The sequence below is a fragment of the Gymnoscopelus microlampas genome (assembly GCF_963454915.1).
Source record: "Gymnoscopelus microlampas genome assembly, chromosome: 20".
Lineage (NCBI taxonomy): Eukaryota > Metazoa > Chordata > Actinopteri > Myctophiformes > Myctophidae > Gymnoscopelus > Gymnoscopelus microlampas.
Window position 1 is genome coordinate 31,074,360 of NC_139957.1, and position 19,189 is coordinate 31,093,548.

General features: G+C 44.1%; 1 protein-coding gene across 3 annotated transcripts in view; it reads right to left on the reverse strand.

Moving 5' to 3' along the window:
- Positions 1 to 5,099: 5,099 nt before the first annotated feature.
- The window catches only part of kif26ab (kinesin family member 26Ab), an 82,821-nt gene continuing 68,731 nt past the window's right edge, over positions 5,100 to 19,189 (reverse strand). For all 3 annotated transcript variants that reach the window (XM_084045652.1, XM_084045653.1, XM_084045654.1), the window contains 10 exons: positions 18,604 to 18,697; positions 17,746 to 18,008; positions 16,689 to 16,872; positions 15,429 to 15,588; positions 14,876 to 15,038; positions 10,748 to 14,045; positions 9,957 to 10,150; positions 8,923 to 8,946; positions 7,899 to 8,049; positions 5,100 to 7,405 (listed from right to left, as the gene is read on the reverse strand). In XM_084045652.1, coding sequence (XP_083901778.1) covers positions 7,224 to 7,405; positions 7,899 to 8,049; positions 8,923 to 8,946; positions 9,957 to 10,150; positions 10,748 to 14,045; positions 14,876 to 15,038; positions 15,429 to 15,588; positions 16,689 to 16,872; positions 17,746 to 18,008; positions 18,604 to 18,697 — 4,713 coding nt within the window. In that variant the 3' untranslated portion in view covers positions 5,100 to 7,223. The remainder of the gene's footprint in view (positions 7,406 to 7,898; positions 8,050 to 8,922; positions 8,947 to 9,956; positions 10,151 to 10,747; positions 14,046 to 14,875; positions 15,039 to 15,428; positions 15,589 to 16,688; positions 16,873 to 17,745; positions 18,009 to 18,603; positions 18,698 to 19,189) is intronic.

Below are 19,189 nucleotides of genomic sequence, written 5' to 3' on the forward strand. Positions count from 1 at the left end.
AGGACTTTTTCTAGTCTAATCTGTTTTGGGGAGATGTCAATAATTATGACCCCCTGAAGCAGCCAGTGAGCGAGCGAGAGAGTCAGAGAGAGGTGTGAGCCTTACGTTTCCCCCAGCTGCAGATAATTTAAAGACGTTTTGTCTGCACCAGCTTGTTTTAATTACTGACAATAAGTGGCAGCATTTGGTCAGGTTTATGGCACTTCTTGAAAGAGCAGGCTTTAGACTGAGCAATCTGTGGGATTGCAGCGCTATAAATCCAGATGTGAGAAACCCCTACCACTAATGCTCAGGGCATATCCAGGTAAGCCAAATCTGGTTGGGGAATCATAATCAACCTATTTTACATGTGTAGCCATAATCAACACCCAGTCTGGTTTGGATCACATGAAAAAACATCTACAAAACAAAAGATTAATTTTGAGTGGACTATCTAGTATCTTAGTGGATGTATCTTGTATGAATTTAAAGATTTGACTGTGTATACTTCATTGTAACACTGAAACACTAATTGGGGAAAAAAAAGATGGGATGAAATAAAATAAAATAGACCAAATGTATTATTAATTATAATGGACAGGGATCGCTCTCAGAATAAATATTTGGACGATATAATGGTGTCAAACAGAATAGCATGACAGACGAATGAACTCTCCAATCCTTTGCAGATAACGGAGCCCAAAGTGAAAATCCTAACACTGATTCAAGTTCCGAGCCAGGGTTAGCATGGGGGTGATGGGAGGAACCTCTGACTTTTCCCTGAACTCATCTCTATTCTCATCCAATCTCCTACCCCATTCTTAATAGGATGAGAGCCCTGAGGTAAAAGGGGCAGGGGAACACTGGGCTTACGGGGCTAACTGGGCCACAAGCCCGCCGACACAGCAGCAGTCCTGAGCTGACAGTGTCTGCTCCGATTCAGAAACAAACAACACAGATAAATGAGGTACAGTACGGTCAGAGCTGTCTGCTGTCTGGGTTGGGCAGTCTGTCAGCCAAACTACCACTGCCTTCTAGAGAATACAGTATATGCAGTAAAATATACTCAGTAATTTGATTTAACTCTCAAGAGTTAAATTAACACTGAGAGTATGTTCTAATTCTGATTAGATTCCTGTTACGCTTAGTCCACTGCCCTGTGCTCCGTGTTTCATTGACCTGAGACGAATGAGGTGAAGCATTTTAGTTATTTTAAAGTCAGTGGCATTAAATAATTATTAGGTAAGATGAGGTAATTAAATGAGAACTCGAGGAACCATTTCCACACTGAGTGAAGGTGCAGTCAAAACAAAAAACAAAAAATAATTTGCCCCCGAACGGATAGGATGCAAGATGCATTCACTTCCTGTTGCGCATAGATGTCGTATTTTTGCCCAACACTGATTTATAATTAGTCATACTGCGATGTCCTGTGCCACAAATAGCCGATCTACAAGCTCAAACACACTGCAATGCAACCCGTTATGAGCTTGTAGATTTATTATTTTCATTGCTAGACACTATCATATGATGGAGTATAAATTAGGCAGAACTTTGATTTTGCGCGACAGTAAATTTCACCCAACCAATTCTGATGTGACCTACTGGAACTGCAGCTTAAAGTCTCGAAAGGAGTCAAAGCACACACAAACCCAGTGCAGCCAAAGGCTGAATCCACCCATGGATTTGATTAGAAACACAGTGACCAGCTGTTCTAGCCAGGCAGCCAAATCACCTTCCTTAGATGCTTTTAATCACATTAAAATGAACAAGGAGAAGACAAGATGGCACTGCACAGCATGGCAATAGTTCTACCTATACAGTACAGTACACACCTCCACTCATCTGAGCTCAACCATTCCTGCATCATTCACACTATTTAGAAACCTACTAGTTATGCATTAGAGTACATACAATATATCAAACTGCAGCTGCAGCATACAACTTCAATCTTGTACATCCAATTAAAATGTTATTACACCGTAGTCATGGCATGCTATTGCACATTTGCAGACAACTAGCCTCTCTGAACTGATGATTCTATCCAGGGAGTCATGAACTCAGACCTGAATAAATGTACAGTATCTTTTCTTGACCTATCTAGTGTTTCCATTATCTGCTGTAGCTTTAATGGGAAGATTAGTATCGCTACTTTGACCTCATGCCATCTGGTCGGAGATACAGAACCTTAAAGTGGAAAAAGGTTCGTTTTAGCAGGAGTTTTGTCCCCTCAGCCATCGCGGCATTAAACCAACTGCCCCGTCCATAGGAGGGTTTTCCGTGTACAGTGGGGACCTCATGTCTTTGTCTTGTGATATGTTGTTTTTGTTGTCATGTTGTTATGTTGTTTTTGTTGTGAACAGACCTTGTGAAGACAATTTTCCCCTTGGGGACAATAAACATTATTATTATTATTATTAGTAATTGCACTTTAGTGCATTTCTAAAGAGAATGGCCTGAATGGTGAATACTGAATTAGTCAGAGTTAATCCAAATGTGGATGTGGATTTAAACAGGGTGAAATTAAAATTTGCTACATTATGAGTCATGGCTAATATTCCGTTGTACAACCTTGTCGCTCGCAGAAAATAACAGATTGTCACCTGAGAAACAGTGCAATTTCAGCAAAAATGTCAAAGAGGGCCTCTGTGTAAACACCAGACAGACAAAACAAAACACCCACCTGCAGCATCTTATGTCTTCTGTCAGTGCAGATGATGGCATTCTATCCTCAGCTGATCCAGTGTCTATGGAAATACAGGATTTAATCAAATGAACATAGTCATTGAGATGGTAATCTTGTAAGTTTTGTTTACGGTCTATATGGTAATTGTAGATTGCATAAGGAACACTGTGTAGGCCAGTCTTTATTCACTTTACTCAGCATCATCCTTATTTTGGTATTGTCAATACAAAAGGTATGGTAGTATAGTACCCAGAAGGTTGTAAAGTAAATAACAAAACACTGCTAAATCATTTAGACAAGACAGACAGACAGAGAGAGAGACAGACAGATAGACAAATAGACAGATATAGATAGATAGACAGATAGATAGATAGAACAACAAACTTACTCATGTCTGATTGTCTGTGTGTCACATTGAGCCGTCACATTGAGCCGATAATTAATATAATTGGTGACACCTGCTGTGTTTGACGATGACGACTGTCTCTAGCCTGGCGTAGACAGACTAATTTATTTTTGCACTCGCAGATTCGTCTTGTCCCAGACTGTCTCATGTCTGCACTGCTGTGGCGAAAGGTGTATTTTAACTTTCAGATAGGCCTACTGTACCTAACTTGCACTTTTGGGTGCTTTCGTTTGAATTAAAAACGAATCTTTTTCCAACAAGCTCGTTTTTAGGTCGACTCTCTTTCTGCCCCATGGCCATAGCTTTTGAGATATTTAACGAGTAAACAAACACCAGTATTAACTCAAAGCGGAGCGTATTTTCTCAAAACACACATGCGACGTGACTGTGAGCCTTTCCAACATCACAGAAACAGTAGGCCTATATAACCATCTAGTTGTGGCTCATCCGAGGTGGAAAGTCTGGTGATGCGAGGTTAGTTGTGGCGGGCATAGATATATATCTATGGTGGCGGGCACATGCAAACAAATAGCTCCAATCGGAACCTCACCCTCCGCTGTATAGCTCCGAGATGAGGTTCCATATCGTTCTCTGCCGTTCGGCTGAAAAATGTCCGCACATTTGCCACTTTACATGTTTCTTACCCCTTTCTGCACATCGTATCCAAAAAGTAAAGGTATTCTGAAATGATCACAGATGTTTGAAATTTTAACTCACCATAAAATCTAACAAACGAGGTGAAAAAAGCACTTTATTCGCCTCTCTCCTCCGCCGGTTACATGTTTTTAAGACATTGCGCAAGAGTTGCGCCCATAGAGATAACATTACTGATTGCCCTACTGGTCAAATGTTGAATTGCATCTTCTAATGCATAATATTATTGAACCGGCTCAGGAGAGAAGCGATTTAAACACTTTTTTCAACTCGTTTGTTAGATTTTATGGTGAGTTAAAATTTCAAACATCTGTGATCATTTCAGAATACCTTTACTTTTTGGATACGATGTGCAGAAAGGGGTAAGAAACATGTAAAGTGGCAAATGTGCGGACATTTTTCAGCCGAACGGCAGAGAACGATATAGGACCTCATCTCGGAGCTACATAGCGGAGGGAGAGGTACTATATGGGGCTAGCAAACAAACGCTTTTTTATTCTTCCTATAACGGTGCCAGCATTGGCTATTTTCGCACTTTCGCCCTAAAAAGAGACGCCATGTTGAAAGTGGTTAGGGGCCCACTAGAGCAGACACTGCAAAAAATGTAATATAACTAATAAATAAGACTTTAATACCTCGAATGACACTGACAGATCAAGGGTAAAGGCGGCTGCACTCGGCTCCATTCAGGTTCACTCGGGTTCCACCTGATTGGTCTACCTCCGCTGTCAATCACAGAACAATGAGCGAGGACGCTGATTGGAGAATGCATGTTATGAACTCCACAGAAACGCCCAGACTGCCCTGCAAATATTATTTTGGGGATCGTGGCCTGAAAAGATTGAGAAACACTGGCCTATATGAATATGATGATGGGCAATACTATACTATGCCTACAATTATATAAATGTCAATCAATCATGCCTGATTGTTTAATTAAGTGCTTCCTCCAAATCCTCCCACCTTGCTCTTCCAGGCTGAGTAGATTAAGTATTGGTTTAAAGCACTACTTTTTCACCAAAATTGTGTCAATGGTTATTGCTTAGAATTGCAATAGCCTATATTATTTGTACGAAACACTGATGCATATTTCAGGCAAATAAGCTAAATATGCTGACAGTATCCATAATGCAAGAATTAAAACAAGCGCATATTATATATTGTATGGTGCCCACACAATACTTCAGTAACTTCGATATCTGGTTATACATTGAGCCTGTAAGGGTGGATGGATAGACCTAGCCTGGTTATCAGCCTGAAGCTGCATGGAGCCTCCACTCAGAGAGTGGGCGGGGTCTAGGGTCTGGAACCAGGCTAGGATAGGCCCATATAAAGGTGTGAAGTGAGGAAAAATGTTCAACTCAGAATAATCAATAAGAAGAAACATTTTATTCACAGGTACTGTAAAACACAAGCTGCCTTATCATACATTTATACACAGGGTCAGAAAATCCTATACAAAACCAAGGATATTTGAAAATATGGGTTTTGATATGAAATATGACCTTACATATAATAAATTCTTGGAAAAAAGGTCTCAGTTTGGTAATAGTTATTTAATTCATGAGTCTAACCCCACTTTAGTGAAAACCGGGGTTATTATAAAAAATTAGAATGGTAAAAATGGAGTAGAAATCATTCATAAAAATGATTAAAAAATCTCATGCAGCATCTTCAGAGGGGGCCTGAGAGAGTATATCTTTGTAAAGGAAACAAAACAAATTCCTATTTGTCCAAGTTATAGAAAGTAAATACATCAAAATGAAACAAAATTATTTTTTATTTTTTTAACTGAGTAACCACTTTCAGTTGATCACCATTGATCTCATTGTTTCAGTCATTTGATTCAAAGCAAACACATTCTTGGCAGCTACATAGAGCTGATATCATGATTGATTTTGCTTAACAGTGTCACAATCTTTTGCTCATATTCACTGCATCATTACACACAAAAAAAACTCTCCTCTGACAATTCTTTAGTCTTTGATTAAGACACGGAACCAAATTTAGTTGAACAGCCTTTGCACAAGAAGAAAACCATTGTGAACACAAAAGGCATGTTAGTGTCGTTAGACCAGAGCTCGGTGGGGCAATGAGCCATGGTAAACGGTGTGCTGCTGCTCATAGTTCTGTACAGTAGTTCTGTACTGAGGTTCTTGTAATTGTTTGAGTGAACATTATACGAATGCATAGAACTGAGGGTTGGCACCGTTTGAAAAGAGTAAATTATATGAGGCCATTAGACATGTAGCATGTCATCTCTGCCCTTCTGTTGTGTGTGTGTGTGTGTGTGTGTGTGTGTGTGTGTGTGTGTGTGTGTGTGTGTGTGTGTGTGTGTGTGTGTGTGCGTGTGTGCGTGTGTGACGTGTGTGTGTTTGTTGCACCTGGTCCAAGCCCATTTACAAAGAAAATTGAGCTCAATGATGAGCACAACGATGCATGTACTGTAAGTACCCAGCATGCTGTCCTCATAGAATTGGAGGGGGGTTTAGGCATGTCAAACTCACATTATACAAGGTCACACACAATAACCACATACTGTAATGGTTGAACATCACTAACCACCAGGTATCACAGCATTTCACTAATTGATATGTTCTGGCTTATTCCCAAATTTCCTGTTAGATAAAAATGGACAATCAACCATAGTTTAAATAAACTATTCCAATCCAAACCCCAACATAACTGGTGCTGCATTTAAGTGCATCCAGTGAGACCCATTCTGATCAAGGCAACTGGAGGGAGATAACATGAACCCAACCTGGCTAGCTTTCACAGGCCAGCTGGCAGTAGATGAGTGATATCAGTAAATGTAGTCCTTTTGACGAGATAACACAGACTAGTTTGAAAAGCTAGAACACTACAGAGATAACATAAGGCGCAAGAGGTTGGATGAACATGGATAAAATGCTGACTGAGGTTTGGAAACATGAGAAAAGGCAAAGTCTGGGAGCGCAATAACATTAGCTTATTGCTTTTCTTTTTTCCTCTTTATTTTTTTTTCTTCCCTACAAATGATATTTTGTACACACCGCATAATCATATAAATACACTATACAATGCAATATAAAATATTTTTTTTCTTAAAAGGAATATGTTCAGGACTGGCTTAGGTATGCTAGTTAAGATACCTGCTGCACCATACGAAAAATAACGCATCAAAAACAAGACAAGTAAAAAAGGCACTTCCAGGTGTCGATCATTGACTCTTGGGTAAATGATGGCCACTATCTTGCCGTGCAGGCAACACTGTCGCATTTGTGCACACGTTTCTCTCCCATTTCAAAATGTCCAATACAACGAGGCACTACAGCTAAGTGGTTAAGATCTCTTCCATCTTCATGCAAAGATTCACTTTCCTCCGATCTCCAGTCTGTTATTCTGTTTTTTTTTTTTTTTCACTTGTCCCTTCATTCCAGTCATATCTAGGAACTGGCTGCTACATTTCATCATCATCCTTCTCTCACTTCCCGAACTCTCGATCTCTACTTCCTCTTGTCAAACTTCAACTTCACGCAGTCCCTCCTGAGTGCCAGATGTTGACATGCTGATGTCAAAGCAGGTCACCATCATCACACGTGACTTGCATAGGTTGACGCAGAACTCCAGCTCGTCTGTGACCTGTCCCAACGCCTCCAGGTACTCTGGGGACTCCTTGTCTAAATCCTGGTCCACCTCAACTATCAGAAAGACGACAGGAAGTTTCAGTTATATGGTCGGTCATGAAAGGTTTTTTAAAACAGCAGCTTTGCTGATTTGTAACCTAAATACTATCGTTCTGTTGTGAGGACATTATTTAAGAACACTTCCCAAAATGTTATGGGTCTCTAGATCTAGTTGTCTATGCGCTGGAAGCCTAGACAGCAAGCCTACATAAAAATGTTTAGTTTTTGTCCCCAGTGCATTAGAGAGAACTATCGACAAAGAAGAACGCATTGGGAAGTGTTACTTCAGATTTTCACATGTCCTCTTCACAAGAGAATGATAGGACTCTGCTTGAAGCCACCCTTTAAACATCAAGGCAAAAGCAAAATTTTCCAATGTGCTTTACCATATTCACATGGTGGCCATTTTGCTCTTCGGCTCTTTTGTTCTGATGTCATGTAACATAAAAGTAAAATGGCCAAGTTTGACTGTTATCAATGCTATGCAATGCATTCAACGGCTACTTACACTCTCCTATCCACTTCCTGGGATCCATCATTAGTCGGACCTTAGTCTCCTCCAGCTCCTCCCACAATGCATCATGTTTTACTCTCAAGTCCTTCACTTGCTGTTGCCTTCTCTCCAGCACCTTGAGCTTACTGTTAAAGTACTGCAGACCCTGGGGGAAAGAGGAAAATAACAACTGAATAATGGGAAGGTTACAATAACACCAAAACAATAATACCACTTTCAGAGTAACATCCATCTATACATTTAGTGAAAACAACTAAAGTTTCTGACTGAAGAAACTTAAATGAGTGGTTATGACTTATTATCTACCAATTACACACCCCATGAAGCCTTGAATTCATGGAGATTTTTTTGTTTTTGTCGCATTCCTGAGCCAATAATTTGATGACCAGTGGACTCAAAGAGTCTCCTACTGAGTCTCCTATTGACCGATGACCCACTCAAATTATTGGCATAGGAATGCGACAAAAACAAAAAAAACTCCATGAGTTCAAGGCTTCATGGGGTGTGTAATTGATAGAAAATAAGACATTTTCTGGGTGAACTACTCCTTTAACTAAAACAATCTGTAGTCATAAAGAATCCTTTAATAATGAGTAGCCCCGGCGGTCAGCGGTCACATTCAAAGTATATTTTAAAACGTACTATACTATTTTGCGTTTCTTACCACTACATACCAAAGTGAATATTTATGAAAGAAACAATTGGATCTCTTTTCTGAAATCACACAGATACATTTCTGTTTGGTTGGCTATCTTTTCTTTCAATGTCAGATACTAAGTTGTTTCTAAAGAATGGGAGGATATACAGACAAAGTGTATACTGCATTAACATTTGTGGCTATTTTCCAGGTATTGTAATGTAAGAATGTCTGTTTCCTCTTACAGTGAGGCTCAGTCTCAACAGATTATGGTCATACAACTAAAACAATGTACTTCCATCTACAAACTAAACTCTTAACTCCCATTACAGAACATGTCCTTGTAATTAAGTCTCAGGCACTGTAAAAAGAATAACGTACCTTTTCAACATCCTGAAATGGTTGCTGAAGACAGAAAGGGGGAGGGGAGGGGGTAAAAACAGTGTCAATTAAGTTTACATAATGTACAATTGATATGTCATAACAACAATATTAAACTAATTGGAGGATTACATTAAATACTCTCAAATGATGAACTGAGATTGTGAAAAATTATACATATAAAATATGAATATAAGAATACACACATGAAACAAGGTACAGTATGATGCATGTACACCAGCTTCAAAGAAATACAGTCCCTGGAACAGTGAGGGACTTGCAAAGAGAGGCTGTTCATTATTTGCCGTTCAGCCAGCGAAGGCTGGGAGAGACAAATTGAAGATCATCTTTCCCTAATTGAAACTAAATCAAACCTCCATCCAGCTGATTTAACGTCTTCTCCTAACAAATCCCTGTCTGGCTCTGTCTAACTTGTGGAAGCAGTTAATGACCCATGGAAGAGGAGTCAGCCGTAAACAGTGATCAGCAAGCCGGAGTGGGGGCTGGAGGGCTTGTGTTCATCACACATTCTTTGACCACTCTTTGCCGTTCTTCTTGTGCTCTCTCTCTCTCTCTCTCAAATATCTTTGTCTGTCCCTCTTTCCAAACCCATAACCATCACCACCACCAGCGAGCCCCAGTCATCACTCATATCTAAACCAATTAACCCCAGACAGTAATTGCCTCCTCGTCTCTTCACATTCCTGAGGAGGCCTGGTATAATACCAAGCTCTGGGAGTCTGCTCACAGACACTGGGCAGACTGAAGGTCAGATGTCTGAGACGACATATTTCTGTCTTGCGCTTTAATAAGAAGCTGGGAAGGAGTGAGCTAAGTCCTTCCCACAATGTGACTCGATGTGGCACATTCGGAGCACGTATGGGATCAGTGTCGCACATGCAAAACATTGCTGAGGCTCGAGATCGCTAAGGAGCACGCACAAGACACTGTGACCCAGACCTTTACAGGACCGAAAATAAGTTCAGCCAGATGAGTCGTAGTGTAGAACAAATCGAGCATGACCCTCCGCTCACCTCTGCAGATTCCTCCTGTCGCCGCCTCTGGAGACGCTCTACATCATCGATCTCGTACACCTTGATCTCAAAAGGCTCCTTCAGCGTCCCAGACATAGGGGGCAGGTCCACCCACTGGCCTGCGGTGCCCACCTTCTTCCCCAGGGACGAGGTGTCTGGCATCGGTGCTGGAATAAGCCGTCGTCTCTGGAAGCCTACATGACCCCACACACAGACAGACACTTCAAATACTGTGGAAATCAAACAACAATATCTGCTGTAGAGTTCTATCAGTAAAATATGTATGAGTTTCACTGTAATAAGATATCAGGCTTTATGCAGACTGCCTGTGTTGTGATGATTACATATTTATAAGTCTTTCACCGCTTTCTGTTTTCTATCTCTACAGCAAACATGAATTCAGAAGGTTGGTTTGACACACAGGAATGCAAAAGGTTACACACATAAGGCTACAGAGACTTACTACTTCTCATGTTCAATTCATCTTATTTGATCATCATATAGTCAGCTTTTATTGAAGCATTCATTACCATTTTCTTATGAATGAATAATGCATACTGCTGATTCAATAAGGGGGGAAAGTTCAATAGAATACAAATATAAGGGAAAGTGTGTACTGTGTAGGTTAGATATGTGATAGATCTTGTATTGTAGATTTTGCCTGAAAGATCTGTACAATGTTCCTCCAACTGAATCCTCTGATTTACAGTAAATTTTAGATATGCTCTTTTTATCAATTATTTCAAACTTTGTTAAATACATTTAAATTCATACAAGCACTTGTTTCTCACCGTTTGATCTCTTCTTGGGAGCCTTGGAGCTTCTCGTCCTGCCAGAGGAGGACATGCCGCTTTCGCTCATGGAGTCGTGGGCAGAGGAAGCACTGCCTGTGGCCTCGCTGTCACGGATCATGCTCTCATAGCCGCTGCTGCCACCACTGTGGTAGAAAAGCGCTGTACGACCCATAGCTGGAGGAAGCTCCCCGCTCAGCACACTACTGTTGTCACTTCCGTGGCCACTGCTGTAGCGCTGAGGCCGCCTGGGCGCTGTGATCTTACTATATGGAGAGGGCAGCATGGATGTTGGAGATTTGTCATCGCCCACATTCACCCCGCTGTCATTACCGCTGTCCGAGTCTCCTGAACTTCTCGTGTGTTTGCCTGATGTGCTGCCTGACACCAGCTCGCTCACTCGGCTGTTAGCCGCCCTCATAGCCTGCTTGGTCCCCATGATAGTTCCCCTACCAGGCTTGCTGCTGACAGCGGTGGTGGTGGTGCGAGGTGTTGCAGTCCTTCCAGATGGGGGCAGGTTGGCATTGGTGTTCCTGGTAACTGGGGCTGCTAGAGACTTGGTTGAGGAGCTGAGGCCCTTAGAGTTGCTGGCAGACAGCGAGCGAGCCTTATTCCCATTGATTGCTCCTATCGTCCGGGGGTTCGAGCTAGCTTTTACCTGACCAGGTTTCCCGTTGCTTCCTGGGACTCCACATGGGGATGGCGGGGAGGTGGCAATGGGGGAGCTCGATGAGTTTGGAATACCGAATCTGGGAATGGACCTACTGGACTTGCTGCTGCTGTTGCTGCCCAGACTTGCCCCGCTATTCTCCCTACTGAGAACAGGCCTGGAACCTGACTGGGACAGACTGTCACATCTCTCCAGTGACATCTGACTGCCATAATGCAGCCCAGCTTCACCTCTGGCTCCCCTGGCCTTCAAACTGGAGGTGACTTTGGCCGAGACGCTATCAGATTTGAGGCTCGAGGTTTTGAAGCTGTTGGAGTCTCCTCTACAACGCACCTCTAGTTCATCCTCAGACATGGCGGTCCTCGCTCCAGAGGCTTTCCCTGCCTCACAGTATGTTGACTTTAAGGCACTTTGGGGCAGCAGGGTCCTGTTCTTCTGGTCTAGACTGGACTTTCTCACTGGAGGAGGAGGTGGAGGGGAGGTGCCACCAGGCTTAGGGAGCATGCTGCCTTTCGGCATGTTAGCCTTGTTGCTTTTCCCCAGAGAGGAGAACTTAAGACTACTGGTGGATGCGGTGATATCCTGGTTTCCCTTGGACTCGGAGGAGCCATGAATGACAGGCACTGTTCCCAGGGTGGTGGCACCTCTCCTCAGCTGAGGCATCTTGCTGGGGGGATCCGATTTCTTACTGGTTGACTTCTCGCAGCCGTCAACCACCCTTTGGGATGAGGTAGAGCCCTGTACCTTAGGTGGGCGAGGTACACTGTTGCTGTTGATGGAAATTTTGCGGGTGGGAATGCCACTGGGGTTGCTTTTGAGGAGCTTGCTGGTGTTGCTGGGGTCAGACAGCTGAGGTTCTGAGTGGTTGCCCATGCGATGCCATGGGTCGTCCTGCCTGGCTTCCTGTCTCTGTGTCTCTCTACTACTGCTGCTGCTACTATGGGAGGGAGATGAGGTAGGTTTTACTTTCCTGGGAAGACTGGAGTGGACTATAGAGGGGCCCTGTGAAGGTTGTGAGGAGCCTACAGAGTGAGCTTTAGTTATTTTGGAGGTGAATCTGAGGGATCCTTTGGCTGATTCGGGAGATGGGGGGCATTTTGACAAGGAGAGTTTGCTTGAAGCGGCACTGTCACTGTCTAATTCAGAGAAACTAAAGCCACTGTCATTCAAAGAGTTCTTGGCGTCTCTAGGTGATGGTTCACAATGGAACATACCCAGGGAATCTAGGTAAAATGTGCTATCTGGACCCATGTGTTTAGCTTGTGGGAGGAAAACATCTGCAGAATGAGCCCCTTCACTTTCCAATGTACACACGCTAACCTCGCTCAGCCAAGAGCTGATCGAAGACCCCCTGCTTCCCATACAGACCATCGTTTCCTCCTGGACCGGACTGACCAGCTCAATGTGTGAACCTCCGACAGCCGACGTGTACGCATCATATTCATCATTGATGCTGCTGATGATGCTGACGGGGCGGGACCCAGAGGCCAGTGCCTGGAGGGAGCAGTCACTGTTGAAGCTGATAATGCTCGATGGTCGGCCGTTGTCTATGATGCTCCCGATAGAAAGCTCCTCCACCACCGTGAACACCAGCTCATCCTCTCCATTCAGCTCCACGGGTTGCTGCAGGGTGACCGTGGCTCTTAAGATGTCCCGGTCCATGCACCTCTCCATAAACGTGGAGCGCACCTGGCACACCTCCACCGGTGCTCTAAACAAAGGGGAATTCAGAGGATCTCCCCGCTTTGTGGCTTGATGGCTCATTCCAACCGGGGGCATTCTTGTGGTAGACCTTTCCTCGTTGTCTTCGTTTCCCTTGGAAGAGTCTCTCCGCTGCAGTGGAGGCGGGGCTGGCTTCGGCAGCAGCTTTTTGTTGAAGTAGACCTTCTCCCTCACCACAGGCTCAGAGTTAAGAGCTGCGGAGGCAGCTGGCTTGTTTGGACTTGCTTGGGTTTCTGGCACCAAGATCTTCTCACCATCAGCGCTGGTTCTACATATGCTCTGGGTGCTCTCTGATGGCACCCTTTCTGCAGGTACACATTGCCTCTTGGCAAGGTCCAATTTGGATTTAGTGTTAGGGCTGCCGGACGGCTGAGAAGCAACAGACTTAGGAGATGGTTTAGGTGATAAGCTTTCCTGGGAGGAGGAGGCGTTGGCTACAGTCTTTGGAGAGGCAGCACCTTGGCCCTCTATAGATTTTTCAATCTTGGGGCTAGCCTGGCTTCCCTTGCCCTCTCCAACAAAAGCAGTGGGCTCTTCACTGCCATCGATACACTCCAATCTCTCCTGCAGCTCAGCAAACGTATTGCATTTGAAGAACTGGTCTCTCTCCATAGGGCCTTCTTTTGAAGACTTCTTCTTGTTCAGAGATGGGATGATTGGCACGAAGGCAGGGGGGCCTTCATTGTCGCTAAGCTCCCTGTCTGAGATTGCAGCTCCCCCCGGACCCACATAGATGACAGTGTCGCAGGATTGCTCACTGCTAGAAGAGTATTCTGGGTCACTGAGCAGAGAGGGTAGGTCCGGGTCCAGGGCCACCGTCCTCGGGTGGAAGGGTCTGAGGTGGGGCGGCCGGCGGATCCTCCCTTCCTCACAGGAACTCTCACCTCCAGATGAACTGGATGCATACTGCAAAGCAGAGAATGGAAAGGGAAAATAATGAAGTTCTTCTAGGGTTGGAAATGCATCACATAAAGATATGGCAGTAATATGATTCAATAAAAATTAAAATATTAATGCTACAATTTTATCTGTGATTATTTAAGTCCTTTTAACAAAATTAATTTGTAGATGTCTTCACTTCCAAATTAATTCAGCGAGCAATCAATCACAAGGTAAATATAAATTCCTCTGAAATGACCAGTCGATAGATATCTAAAGGTTAAAAGTGCACATCAATAGCCACACAGAAATTAATGTCAATAATATGAATAGCTCTATGTGAACTGCATTATAATCATGCCTGGGACCAATACTAAACAAATACATGCTGTCATTCAACCTAATTATATGGAGCATATAGTATTTCCCTAATCCGAGGGAATGCATTACACACATCCCTAGGCAGCGGTATTGATTACATGATTATGTGTGGAAGAGCTGTGAAAAACTAGCTCTAAATTATTGTACTAACAACCTTTCATTAGCAGAAGCATTCATACATTCATTTATTTAATGGTTCTGAATTTACAGGAGGAATAACCTTGACCACCTCGGCCATAACCATGACTTCAGTCATTTGATAAATGTAATTTAAGATTAATCTCTCCATGCACATTAAAATTGTTATTAATAACACTTGATAGGACATTTAATACAACATAAAAAGACATTATCTTTCATTCTACATTTACATACAATTGACTACAAAATGACTACTACTGTTGCATGCATTATAATAGAAGCATCATCAGTAAAAGTAGCCACTATCAATCATCCGTTGTTGTGAAAACACAGACCTTCGATTTCTTCTTTCTCATGCGGTGGATGCGGGAGGCCAGCTGGATGGTGGTGAGTGAATCAGCGTAGTTGGCGGAAGAATCAGATATGTGGGCAATCATGGTGGTTCTACAGTTGATGTTCCCCAGCGACTCCCTCAGTAACATCGTCAGTTTGCTGTCCCTAAACGGTACATTCACAAATTGTCATCATCAGCAAATGGCACTATGTCAATGTAATTTCAAATGGCAAATTATTAAACATGAGGATATCTTATATCATTGCTAAGAAGGCACTTTGCTTCATGAGTACTCAATTGTTAAACCATGAACATAAACTGTAAAGTACTGATACTGTACAGTATGCCGTCACAGAGCAAACCTGCAGGGCACATGAACTAACTTGTCTGAAACATTTTAATTACATATGGACGCAGCTTCACTGCAAAATCTGGAGTTTTCTTTTGACTCCGTGAGCCGTAAGCATCCATTTTACACTCTCAGAGTTAAATTAACACTGTATTCAAAGCTAAAACAGAGAAAGACACTCAGGGAAGAACGCTGATTTTCTTACCTGTAAGGTACGTGCTTGGCTCCATTGGCTAAAGCCATGATGACGTTTCCCAGCGCATTAAGAGACAGGCACTGGCCTCCGCCACCGTCCCTGCTTTTACTGAGCACCTTCTCGCAGCTTCCCAGATCTATGAGATGTAGCCGGCTCCTTCCTCCTGACACTGTACCAATGACAGACAACAGATCCAGGTGAGGTTAGATATCAGCACATCAGACACTCCCTCTCTGAAGTCATCCGTACTGCACCAGGATGACAGGAGTGGCTGAGCCCAGCCCAGTCCAGACTGGTGACTGTTATGTCCATGTGATTTATACATGAGTAACACTACCAGTCTGAAGTGATTCAAATTGGAACCAGACTGGCATACGCCTACCACAGGTATACGTCAGAGTCCCAAGAGGAATCCGTTAAATCATGAAAATAAAACAACGGGCCATCACACGTATGTGAGTGATGAGGGAATGAGGTGTCAGGATAAATATCCCTGTAGGGCAAGAAGAAGGGCAGTAAAATGCATTCGTACCGCAGCAGGGCTGTACATTCTTATGTATGTAGATGACTGATATGTCATTTCACACGACTGTTGTAAGAAATTAAGAGTTCCGCAGAAGGCAGCAGAGGCAAGCCATTAAACTCCTGTCAGCAAGACTTAGAAATTGAGCACTTCGACGCCCCACATCTGCTCTTTGCTAGCTAGCACAACACGTGAATACAAACAAGTTTCCTTCTTACCGAGGCTGCAGCAAATCCATCCATACACATTGAAAATAAGCGAGTGGGCTGATTATTCATTCAGATGTATGCTGCAGTCTCCCACTGCCTAGCCAGCTTATGAATACTCTCAGTCTGACAGGAGGGACACCTGTACAGTATATACTAGCTATAATTAGCAAATTAACACCACTACTAATGCCTAATAGCGGGATCGTTATCAAAGCACTGTAAGTAATTTGGATTGTCTAATTGATTAGCTCTGCGATTAGCTGATTGTGGAGTGCCCCTCTGCTCTGGATCAGTGAATGTCCTGTTGGCAAATTCCGCAGTGTGATTGTGTACTACTACTGTATGTTGGTGTTGTGTGTGAGAGTTAATAAAATGTTAAGTAACAAAAATAGCGACGGGGGGATTTTTGACGTGAAAACATCATACAATGTTGTACAATTATTGTATTATTTTACTAATTGTATAATACATCAAATAGGTGGTTAAAGCAACAATCAGTGTCAGAGGTGGTAGTAGTAATGCAACGGCAGTGCTTACTTCCTCCCTTGCCGCTCTTCTCCATGCGGTACTGGTAGATGTGCAGTGTGAACAGCATGTGGGAGTTGCGGCGCTCGTCCTCATCTGCGTCGGGCCTGCTGGTGCTGCGGGCTGCGATGGCAGCGTCCAGGAAGAATGCTGCCTTCTCAACCGTGGGGGCGCGCAGCTCGCTCTGGTTCTGGAGCTAAGAGGAGGAGGAGAGGGAAGTGGAAGGGTGAGGTCAGGGTGTAAAAACAGAAGGGGTGACGTGAGAGGGGTGCAAGAGAAGAGACAGACAGAAAGGGAAGGGAGAAGCCGTTAATTGGACCCAGGCACAGTGTCTCTCGCCCGTTTTGATTGGGTCTCGGGGGCAATTAGAGCAGCAGATATGCACACGGAGAGAGAGGGGGATTAGGAGAGGTAATGGAGGAGCAGGAGGCAGGGGTATTTCCCTCTCCACGGATGTGGTGATGGCAGGATACAGAAAGAGGGAGAGGGGGGGAGGGTGAGGAAGAGGAGCAGGGAGAAGGAGGAGGGGCGTGCATGGTTGCTAAGAGGAAGAGAAGTAAGGAGCCTCACAGGGATGTGGAGCCTTTGAAGTCACAGTCCACGCGGATCCCCCAAAAAACAACATCTGACGGCAACACCTGTCAGTGCCTTCCAAACCTACCATCCTCCACCATCGTCCCAATAATGCTTTCATTGTGTTGCAGAGGGCCAGCAATCACACACAGGGGTAATGGATGCTGACGGATGCTGACAGCGGAGTCAATACAAAGGTACGGCGAGAGCCATCAATACCACAGATGTTTTTTGGGTGGAAATTTATGGGGGAGGCAGGATGGACAGAGGAAGATGGACTACAGAGTGCATATGCGAACGACCTGGGAGATGAAAGACAATACAGAAGACTGAGGCAAACATCAGTCTGAGCTGAGGGCTGGATGGGCAGGACTAGGTAGATCCTAGCGAGGATCAGATCAATGCGCAGGACCTCTAATATATACCACAGAGGATCAGAGAACAAAGAAAGAGAGCAAAACACACCAAGCACCTTCACCCTTCCACATCCCCTCACCTGAGTGCCACAGATGGGGTCTTCTCTCAGGTAGATTCCAGGGGATTGGCCGTCCTGCAGGCTGCCGGACGACACCTCGGACAGCAAGTCTTTCAACTCCTCGTCCTTGCCGCAGATTTCCACCGCGGACACGCGGACAGAGAAGCGCGTGCCTGTCTTCTCCTTGCGCTCGTTGATGAGCTTAAAGAGCCAGGAAATGGCACAGGGCACAATGCCGAGGCTCTGAGTGGAGCAGTCGTTGCCAATCATGGTGTACGTTTTGCCTGGAGATACACAAGAGAAAGGGGGAAATGTTGGCTCACATTTTAAAGGAGGTTAACAAGCCGATGCTCGATTTCTCCCCTCAAACCGAAATTAATAGGCAGTGAGCGAGTTGACAGATATATGAAATGTGTCTGTGTGTTGAGGCGTATAACAAAATGTGGATGAAAAAAAGAACCAACTAATAGTGGCTGTAATGGTTCTGGGGAGAAATTTCTGGTAAATGGCAAATAAAAAAGGTGAACCACCGAGTTATATTCATACAGAGCCATTCCGTGGAGGATTATAGCCGGTGGGAACCGCAGTGAGAAATAGAAAGCAGCCCTTTGGACGAAGAATGCTGGCCAGGTCAATTACTATGATTTTAATTACAGACCGAGCCCTGTAGCCTTGATGTAGAACACCCCACCCCCCCCTCCCCCTGTGGCCCCCGACTCACCGCACGCCCCTGTTCTCCTTCAGCATTCCCTTTCCTCTGCTCACTTCAGTGCACTGCTAAGTCAATTGTGGCTGTTGAGTGCAGCTAACAATGGGCCGCTGAGTTTTCCTTGGCTAACAAAGGCTCTGGTCTAATCTGTCGGCGGTGGAGGAGCTTACCGAGCTTGACATGGCCAAAGCAGAAGATGCAGCCGTCCGCACCGTTCACTACGGACTGGATGACCTCCGCCACTGTCCCTGAGCACACCTCAGCCTGCAGAAAACACAAAAACAAACATCAGCTTGCAGAAAACACACAAAATAAACATGGCCCCCTAAGCAGTCAGTTTACAGTGAGGACATTTTGTTGAATTTAAAGCACTTCGCTTGTCTTGTCTTGAAATAAATACTGCCAACAGACGTATTACAATCTGCAAAAGAATTGCTATTGGACCATTACTTATTATTACTGCTGCTGCTGTTCGCTTCAGGGATAAATAAAGGCCATATCTTATCGTCTTATGTTATCTTATCTCACCATTCCAACATTCAACAGTCTGTGTGTTTCACAACTGTGTGTGTGTGTGTGTGTGTGTGTGTGTGTGTGTGTGTGTGTGTGTGTGTGTGTGTGTGTGTGTGTGTGTGTGTGTGTGTGTGTGTGTGTGTGTGTGTGTGTGTGTGTGTCCAGAGCATATTGCAATGTGCAGCTCATTCTTTACAATGTGTTTCAGCATGGGTCCTCTGGGGCAATTGGCCTCTGCAGCGG